Source organism: Barbus barbus (genome assembly GCF_936440315.1).
Source record: "Barbus barbus genome assembly, chromosome: 26".
Classification (NCBI taxonomy): Eukaryota; Metazoa; Chordata; class Actinopteri; order Cypriniformes; family Cyprinidae; genus Barbus; species Barbus barbus.
The window spans coordinates 13,484,254-13,494,679 of record NC_136754.1 but is presented as its reverse complement, the minus strand read 5'-3'; the positions used below and the strand labels follow the sequence as shown (position 1 = coordinate 13,494,679).

At 37.7% G+C, this 10,426-nt stretch overlaps 1 protein-coding gene across 2 annotated transcripts in view; it reads left to right on the top strand.

Moving 5' to 3' along the window:
- The first annotated feature begins 174 nt into the window (after positions 1–174).
- LOC306846337 (phosphatidate phosphatase LPIN2-like) overlaps positions 175–10,426 on the top strand; it is a 19,488-nt gene continuing 9,236 nt past the window's right edge. The window contains exons 1-6 of one of the 2 annotated variants that reach the window (XM_079379648.1): positions 175–501; positions 6,812–7,012; positions 9,130–9,225; positions 9,363–9,667; positions 9,749–9,856; positions 10,011–10,137. In XM_079379648.1, the coding sequence (XP_079235774.1) occupies positions 6,821–7,012; positions 9,130–9,225; positions 9,363–9,667; positions 9,749–9,856; positions 10,011–10,137 (828 nt within the window). In that variant the 5' untranslated portion in view covers positions 175–501; positions 6,812–6,820. Of the gene's footprint in view, positions 502–3,087; positions 3,367–6,811; positions 7,013–9,129; positions 9,226–9,362; positions 9,668–9,748; positions 9,857–10,010; positions 10,138–10,426 lie in introns of those variants that run through there. The other variant, XM_079379647.1, reaches the window with a different exon arrangement.

Below are 10,426 nucleotides of genomic sequence, written 5' to 3'. Positions count from 1 at the left end.
CTAATGCTATTTCATCAAGTGCACGAGTAAGACCACATCAATCAAGATTAGGAAATTAAACGGTTATTTACTGACAAGTAACTGAACAAAACAATCATAAACAAACTTCTAAAAGGAAGTGGTTGTGGTAGTTATCTCGCGAATTCTTCTAGACTGCGCTCGGGGGAATTCTGCTGTGGCGGTCACGTGAGAGGCCTCTGTTTGAAGTGCCTCAGTCGCGTCAAGTCACGGCCAACCCCCGCCGCCGCCGCTGTGTGTGAGCCGCTGCCTGACCGGTTCGCGGTGGACGAACCGTACAAGTGACCCTCCGAAAAACTGTTCACTGTTATGATACACGAGACAACCAGGAGAGCTCCTGTCGGCGCTGAGAAGTGTAAATATTCACTGCCGTCAGCGGTGCTCGTTCAGAAATGAATGAATAACGTCGGTGAGAGAGAGCAGCGGACAAGCAGACGGCGACATATCGTCCAATTTCTCAACAACAACAACAGCAGCTGAAAGGTAAACCTTACACGAGACCATTTCTGAGTGACCATTTTTGCCAAACGTACCATATAAACGTTTTAATGACACAAACGTGTCGTAATTTGATAGCATAGGGATGTAAATGTCACTTTAGCTGGTCGGCTAAGTTAGTCGAGCTAAACCACAATGCTCATGCTCTGACAGGAGCATTCAATCTAACCCAGCATCTCGTTTAAACCAAACATAATTTAATTATTTTATCTATTTATTCGTTTAGAGCTGGCTAATGGTATATTTTGTTAAAGAAGTCACTTATATGCTTATAAGTAGAGTTGCTGTTGTATCCAAAACACTCCAGTTTCACTAAACAGCAGCATTATGTCATTGCACTGGCCAACAGAAGTGTTGCACACTGTCTATTAATGTATGAATGGTTGCTATTTGAAAAAGAACATTTTATTTTGTTCAAATACAGTTATTTTCGACTCCTTAAATAGGAAAAATTACAACAGTCATCACTTCCTTTCCTGACAAATAAACAGTTTTGCTGTAATAACTGCTACGAACAATGAGGACTGTTAAGCAATAACATGCTTATACTTTACAGTATTAGTGAGCATTAGTGCTAATAAATACAGCTTTACACAAAACTTGTCTGAACTTGTTTACAACTGTGAGGAAAAGCACCTCTGATTTCAAGTAAGTCAATAAATGCAAGTCACCATGTTAAGTTTTTTCTTGGAACCACATTGGGTTACCTTTTATCGCCTTGAGTTATGTAACATGACCATTTGAAATATCATAGTATGACACTCCTGTTATTATATATGCTTGATATGTCTCTCCTGACTGACAATCGTCATGTTGTTTACTACTAAATATGAAAGAACTGAAAATGAAACCTCAAGGGTGTCTGAAGAATCGAGGAACTGAATTGTATTGAAGTGCATATTTTGATATTTCAGATTTGTTTTGGATTTGATATAAATCTATAACTGTTTTACAGTAGGAGAGAATGCGTAAGACTGCTAATTTCTGCTGGCTTGTTTGACCTTTGTAACTGAACTTGAACTCAACCACCTTTTTATGTTATGTAAGTGAAAGACTTCATGCTGGGCATGTTGCCTCACATCTCATGACACCGCAAAGAACAAGAAATGTAAAGCAAAGCGGGTGGTTGAACATAAGAGTTAGCTGGCATTTAGTAATTGCTTCATACAAAATGACTCCCATTACATAATTTGACTGTCCCACCGGTGTAAAATGGACTAAAGTGTGCTGCTCAAGGCCAAAGGGGTTATAGAAAAAAAAACATTGTGGTTTTGTTAAAGGAATAGTTCACCCAGAATTGAAAATTTACTCACCCACAGGCCATACAAGATGTAGATGAGCTTTTTAGTACATTTGAGAAATTTAGCATTACCTCACTTGCTCACCAATGGATCCTCTGCAGTGAATGAGTGCTGTCAGATAGAGAGTCCAAACAGGTGATAAAAACATCAAAGTAATCCACACAACTCCAATCCATCAATTAACATTTTGTAAAGTGAAAATCTGTGTGTTTGTAATAAACAAATCCATTAATATGACATTTTTTAAACTTCAAACCACTGATAAACCAACGCTAAATTTCCCCAAATCTGTGTTGATGAAGAAACAAACTCTTCTACATCTTGATTGTTATAAGCAAATTTTCGTCTTTATATGAGCTATTCCTTTAACTGACTAATTTCTTCCTTGGTCACGTTTTAGGACTTAACTTACAACTTTGTATGAGCAACACAGTACATTAATAATTTTGATATCCCCACCCAAGTTACCTTAAGTTCTTGCAGGTTTTTGCTTGTTTATTGTAAAGAACTCTGTGCTTCATAATTACAGTCTATCTTAAGAATATGACTATACAATAGTCATGCAGCCTTAAAGGTCAATAGCCTTTACTACTTGGTCTGCTGTCATGGCAAATTACAGACTTTTTGTGCTACACCTAATATTTTTATTATGTACAGCAGCACTAATAACATGTACCTGACAAATACACGTGCCCTCTGTAATTAGAGGCGTTCCCGGAGAGACCACAGATACACAAACCAATTTGATTCAACACTAGGTCTTGTTTGACAGTTAAACAGAGCATGTGAACATACAAACCTTTGGACATCTTGGATTATCGTGCATATACATAATGACATTTTAATATTTTTAACTTTTTATTGTTTTTCTTAAGCAAATCTCAAAATAAAATTATCCATCTTTCATATTGTACATTAATGTTTTGATGAATTGATGTGAAATTTCACAAATGTGTCTTTGTGGGCTCCTATGCCTATATAGAAGATAAACTAAAGTAAGCTGAATGTTTGTCAGAATCAGCATGGAGGACGTTCTCATGTGATTGCACAGACGGGTGAAATACAACTACTGTTTTCCTCCAGCCCCCCTTTTCAAGGCCCTTATCAGCGGTCAACCTCACCGGCCCCCTAGCTGGAAACAAGTCTTATCTGTTTCAGAACTGCTGAACTCTTACTCTTGCCTTATTGGTTAGTGAGAGTAGGTTCTTATACCCAATTGGTTGATTTGTTAGGTCTTCTTTAATATGACGTGATTTGACGCAACTAAAATGCAGCTTCTGTTTTTTTAAGTGTATGCAGTGTCAGAAAGGTTACAGTAGTTTGTTTATGCCCTACAAGGTCATTGAGTCAGACCAGGTAGGCGGGCCACTTGACATATTGTTTAGGATGACACGGGTAAAGAGATTATTTCTAAGGAAGGAAAGACCAGAGGTAAATAGTGATGAAAAGACTCTATCCTAGGGCAGAACCAGAAGCCACTGGCAGCTGCACTGAGGACGACAGCAGTGAACAAGATGAGTCCTCATCACTTGGGGCATCATGGTCCTGGGTGAGTGAGAAATGCGAATGAGACAGTTCATTGCTATCTAGGTGTAAAGTTAACAGCCCAGTTTAGCATTAGTTAAGTGCTATTATTATCAGCAATTAACTCCATAAATTACCACCTGAGTGTTTTACGTACACAATCTTGCATTGATTATGTCTTAATAGGGATGGGTACTGAGAACTGGTATTTTTTTTGGACCGGTACGTAATTGGGTCAATACCGGACTACCAATAAGCTTCAGGACAAACAATACTGTTATTGATACTTGTTGTTTTACCTCTGTATACTTCAATGTTAATTACGAATTAGAAGCTGATGCTTGTTATTTTCCTTCACTGAATAACGTGGCTGACGTTTGCGCAACGTGTGTGATATCCATGCGCATGTGCGGTGTATGTTTGCGTGCAATCAGTGGCGGCAAGAGTGAAACGTTCAAAAGTGTGTGATCACGTTACAAAACTAAGCGACACCAGTTTCAGATGCAATATGCAGTAGTGCAGTGGTTCTCAAACCTCTCCATGTAGTACCTCCAGCACTGCACATTTCGGATGTCTCGCTATATCTGACACACCCACTTCAGGTCTTGCAGTCTCCACTAATGAGCTGATGAGTTGAATCAGGTGTGATAGATGAGGGAGACGCAATAGTAGTGTCATAGTGAACAAAGGAGGCAACACCAGTAATATAATGAAACATTTACTAACAAAACACAACACAAAAAAATATATTCTGTCATTGTTTACTCACTGTCATGTTGTACCAAACCTGTATTAATTTTTGTTCTTGTGCTGAACACCAAAGAAGATATTTTGAAGAATGTGGGTAGCCAAACAGTTGCTGGTTCCCACTGACTTTGATAGTAGGAAAAAAAATATGGAAGTCACTGGAAACCAGCAACTGTTTGGTTTCCCACATTCTTCAAAATAACTTAGTTTCAACAGAAGAAAGAAACTCATTCATGTTTTAAACAACTTGAGAGTGAGTAAATGTCAATGACACAATTTTAATTTATGGGCGAGCTATTCCTTTAATGTTAATAAAAATAAAACACACAGAGAAACATAACTCCTTGCTCTTGACTGAAGAACTTTAATACAGTTGCTAAAGTTCAGCAGTAATAAAATAACTTGAAATTTTCAACAACAACAATTTTCAACGATAAGTACCGGTATCGATAAGCGGTGTCGGTATCGATAAAATGTAAACGATACCCATCCCTACTAAACATGACAATGTGTTAGGTCATGTTAATGCCTTAAAACATGCTCTTTTATTAGGTAAAGCTAATGAACAGTTTATGAAAAACAGACTGGCACACCTATATTTTTATCTAATTTTGCATTCAATGACTTCTGTTTACACTTGGAATTTAAAACTGGAGATGCTTCTTCAGCTGATTAATAATTAAAATGACAGTTTAGCCAATAAAACGATTGAATGAATTGCCTATGTTAGGGCTTAAGCCTTTTATTTAGATTGAACTAAAATGCCATTGTCAGGGATTGGGATGGGATTTGCTAGCTTCTTATTTGCTTAATTGCTAAAACATTGCAACCTTCAAAAACTTATGAACTCACATTGAAAGCTTATGTTTAAAAAAAAAAAAAAAATTCAAAAAGAAGCTATAAAAAGAGATTGGCTTTGCATAATCATATTTTAATAGTTATCCAGTTCAGGGGCTTATGTGTTGTAGCATTTAAAAGTTTTAAGTCACGTTTATGCACTTAAATTATCACAGTAATTCTTAAAGGCTGAGCTTTGGTTGACTGTGGATGTCATATGTTTGTTGTTCTGTTTTTTTCTGAGAATCATATATTTAGATATGTGGAGATGGCTGATATGAGTGTCACAGCGATGACATGTTCACAGTGTCCTCTAAATTGCGCTACAAATAGGTTACGAGAGGCTGAGGTCAATTGTTCTCTTTTTCAGAATAACACTATCTTCCTTAATAATAATAATAATAATAATAATAATAATAATTATTATAATAATAGTATATCATCCAGTTACAATGCCACTTTGCAACAAGTGTTCAGTTCTCATATGTATATATACTGTCCAAAACTATAAAGTTAGCAAGATTTTTAAAAAGAAATAAAATTATTCAAAAAAAAATTAAGTTTTGTGATCACAGGAATATTGTTTTAAAATATATTAATATATTAATATTATAGAAAACAGTTGTTTTAAATTGTAATGTGACAATATTTACTGTATTTTTGATAAAATAATGTTCAATCATTATTATCATACTTCTTTCAAAAGCATAGCAAATGCTACTGAACCCAACTGTTTGAACGGTAGTGTTTTTCATGAGGGTAAATTAATTAAATAGGTGTAGTACAATTTTTTTTTTTCTACCCCATATGACCAATTTTACAGATAAGGTACTGTTGTGAATATAAAGCATCCTCTATGCTGCCATTTTTTTACAATAATGTGCAGCATGTTATGTATTATACTTTAAATGCACTTCCTGTTGGGCCAAGTGATATTTATTGTTATGCTGTGCTCAGCTTTTTGCATATCCCTTTTCTTTCTCTCAACTGCATGTGTGAATGGTAATGGTTCAGAGAAAATGGTTCATGTAAATAGTGACTCTTGTGCTGGGAAAAAAGTTGGTTAGCCATGGGTGCAAAGTCTGTTAAGACCTTTTTGGCTGCCCCTATGGTTAGAGAGAATGCTCTACTTTAGCTATTTGCCTTTTCCCCCCAGGCATTTTATACAAGCTGTGACAGTATTTAATCTTGTGGTTTCCTTGATCTGATGTTTAAAAATAACTTGCCTATTTTCACATTGTTAGACCTCATAAAGACTAAAATGAGCCATGTTGTTAAATCAGAATTACTCATTGTCATTAGCGTAATAATTAATTCCAGAAATAGCGTTTCTGTGAACTTCACTAACACAGTCTGCTGGGGATTAATTTAGCATGTCGCCTCATACCCTAGGCATTAACCTTAAATTTAGACCGGATGTTTTTTTGTTTTTTGAATAATTTGCTATCATAAATAAACATGTCAGTCAGTTTTATTAAATTTGCAACCGCTTGCACAACTATATCCTGCTGTGGCATTTTATACTTGTTAAACGGGTACTAGAAGAATGCCAGCAATTCCACAAAAATGTGCATTGATCTTCATATTCAAAGTATGTCAGGGAACATAAATAAATATTTTAATTTATTTTGTTCATCTATTTGACAGTAATGTTGGAGCACATTCAGACCACCACTTGTGAAACAGCATTAAGTCGTCTGCTGATAACAGTTTTAAAAAGGCAGGCAGCCAAAGAGAACTTAGAATTTCACTTTTACTATGAGTTAAGGGGAGATTGTGCCACATTTGCCTTATTGAGATATAGTGGGAAAGATTAATGAGAGTAATTCTTGTTTGCTGTGTGATGTCTTAAGTTAAATTTTTTTGCTTTCTGTTCCTCTTTTTAGGCGGACACCATGAATTACGTGGGGCAGTTGGCCGGTCAGGTGCTGGTGACTATGAGGGAACTGTATAAGGGCATTAACCAGGCCACGCTTTCAGGCTGCATCGATGTAGTGGTGGTCCGGCAGAAGGACGGCACCTACCAGTGCTCCCCTTTCCATGTGCGCTTCGGAAAACTGGGTGTGCTGCGCTCCAAAGAGAAAGTGGTGAGTGTTGAAGTGCAAATAAGATTTTCAAATAAAACATGAAGATAAATTGTGAGTGTCATCAACAAGTTCAAGGCATATAGATTTTTGTCAAGCAACTGAGTTTCTGAAAACTTTTCAAAACACAGAATAAAGAAAAATCCACAGACAGGTCACTATCAATATAATTGATCTGAGCTTTGGAAAATATTTGCTTTTCTGCTTTCCAGTCTGGAGCCTATGGCAGCATTAATCTTGCACCATCATGACTGGATGAAAGAGCAAACACAAGTACGATCAAAGAAGCTCTGCTTAAATCCACAAATGTCCTCATGATTCTGCTGTCTTCAAATATGCCTTCGTCTGTGCTTGTCTGTCGTGGTTCATTTGAAAACACTCAACAATTCGTATGCAGGCCTGTGCCTTTGTAGCAGCTCTATAAACATGTTTCTGCCGGCATGTTTGTGACAGAAGATTCCAGCAGAGGGTACTGCATGTAAACAGACTCAGAGCATTGACAGAACAGGCTAAATAAATGCTTGAATGGAAAGACAGGAAAATCGTTATTTATCTGTTACCATGTGAGTGCCAAAGTGGTATGTTCAATTCTTCTCATTTAAACAGTGAAATGTTGTAGTTGTTGAGGAAATGGGCTGTAGACATGATCAGTGAGAATTTTTCTTTTGAAATTATGCATTCTGTGATACTCTAAGTGTTTATCTCCAGCAGTAGATAACAAGATTATAAGCAATAAATAACATTTGAAAGCATTCCATGTTGAAGCCATTCGGATGTTTTCAATCATCTGTAGTACACAGACAGAATGTGTTTCAATGTTTAGCATAAAACATTTACCAGTGTGCATGAGAAACAGCAGTGGATGGGGGATGGAGCGGTTCTCACTATCTACAGGATGTGTGAAGGTTTAGAAAAAAGTGGTCGCTATGGCAACAGGTTTCTCTGACTAAAAAGAGATAGGAAATGGAGGCAGAGGAGTGAGAGTTTTGTCAAGGTTGCCTTTGTGATTGGAAGATGGCAGTAGATTCACTTCAGCAACCTTTGAAAAGTGTTTCAAGCTCAGTTTAACCATTTTTAATCCCAGTTTCTCGTGTCAGAGTGTGTGGTGTAACACATTCACCCACGGTGCAGATAAGAGACAGTTGACCTCGCTTTCTTACCACCATTATGAAATAGATCTGGATTGTTAAAGTAAACAAATTAGATTTGCTGATACAAAACAGTCATTAAGAGTCAGAACAACATCCGTTCCTCCCTTCTTGCTATGCTGTGAAATGAAATCCAGATCTTGTTGTCCACGAGCACGCACGTAAGAGAGCTCTCTGTTTGAGATTTACTCAGGATCATGATTTATACCGACATTCAAATTCTGGCCCATTACTCTGCACGCATAAATCACCCAGCAACCCTGAAACTGAGGCTCAGAGGCCCCTGGATAGACAAAACGAGTTGGTATAAGAGTAGTCCAAAGAAACAGTTGTGAAAAAACAAAAAAACACAGGGAAATAAATCTATATTTCCTTGGAGGTCTAACAGAAGGATAATGCTTCTGTGGATGTCATCTGAGACTCAAACAGCTCAATATCAGGCTGCTGTTTATGCTGGGTTGTGGTATCAGGTGTGTGATGCAATGCTCTTTGCAGGTCAGCTGGCTGCAGTGCTTTCAGAGCGGCACAAATTCACTAATTATGTTTTGGTGGCTAGATCCCCCTCAATGGGTATTGTGTCTCCTGTGAACAAACGATTAAAACTGCATTGGTGGACAGGAGAAAAGTCTTGGGAGACTCAGAAAACTCAGACTCAAACCTGCTGTTTGTCTGAGTTTGGATGTGCAAGGTGAAAGGTCACGAGTTCAGAAGGGAATCGCAGGGTAAATGTCAACAGATATTGGCTTTTTAAGGTTATCTAACACATGCCATACATAGATATTTTTTAATAAAAAGGGACATTGCAAAGGTCAGACATTTGATTTAGAATCGTGGTGTTGGATAATTATTAAAGCACAGGTCATACGAAACAAAAGTTATGGCGTGTAACTTTATTGAAAGTTTGAAGCTACATCTGTTGATGGCTTCTATATTAAGGTTGTGTTTTACATGAATCCTCTGCAACTCCTTCAGATTGACATAGAGATCAATGGGGAGACTGTGGATCTCCATATGAAGCTGGGAGATAATGGCGAAGCCTTCTTTGTGCAGGAAACTGAGGAGCAGAACGTAAGTGTCCTTTAGTTCACAGGTATTGTCACTCACATGACTGACTGCACCAAACATCTTTATATATGAAAATGACATTTTGTTTGAAAAACAAAGCGAGTCAATCTGCCATGCATTAATGGTCTTTTTTTTTATAGGAGATTGTACCAGCTCACCTGGCTACCTCCCCCATCCCTACTGACAGTCACCTATTTTGGATCGGAGGTGATCACAGGTCAAGTCAGAACCTGGATGATGATCCACTGGACCCTGAGGACCCTCCTGATCCCCCTGTTGCCAGCACCGGGGCAGCCAAGAAGAAGAAGAAACGGAGAAAGAAGCATAAAGGTGACCCACGTCGAGAAGAGCCGACCCCTCCTGCCATCATCAGCTCAACCTCTTCAACAGATGATATATTTGAGATGGACCTGAGTTCTGATGAGGACCCTGCTTCCAACACCAGGTACTAACTGATGCATGCACATCAGATATACTCATATCTGATGGAGCGGACATGTGATTTAAAGGAAAACCTGTCTTTCAGATCATCTTCAATTAGTACAGTTAGAGAAGTTGAACTCAAGTTACCAACAGTTCGCCATTCTTTGGACAACTACCCTTATTCTGACGGAGACTGGTCTCCATCAGATAGGTTTGTATCTGCTTATTATCTCTCTCATACGCACTTCAAGATATGTTTGTCCAAAAATATGTTTTAAGAATTGAAGACTCTGTTCTCCTTCATTTTCACATTCACTTTTGTCTCAATTCACATGAGTTGCTGTTTGTTATTGTATTTTGAGCAGTCATGCCATATCAGAGGACTTTTCTCCCAAGAGTGACTCTGAACTGGTCGTTCGGCCTTCAGAGAGCCTGCTCAAAATGGAGTCACACATGCAGTGGACATGGGGAGAGTTTCCAGAGTCTACCAGGGTAAGTTACATTTCATTTCATTTATTTGTATTTATTTTGTTCACATGAAGGAAATACTGAAGATGTGGAATCTGAGTGTTCATCCTTCATGATTTACATTTACATTTATTAATTTAGCAGACTCTTTTGTCCCAGGTGACTTACAAATGAGATCAAAAAGAGGCAATAAACCCCACGTGCTAGCAATATAAAGTTTCAGAAATGGAAAGATTTTCTGTCCTGTTCATAATCTTTAGATGTGTTTGTTTGTTTAATAAATGAACACATTTTACCATGTTCAAATCCATTC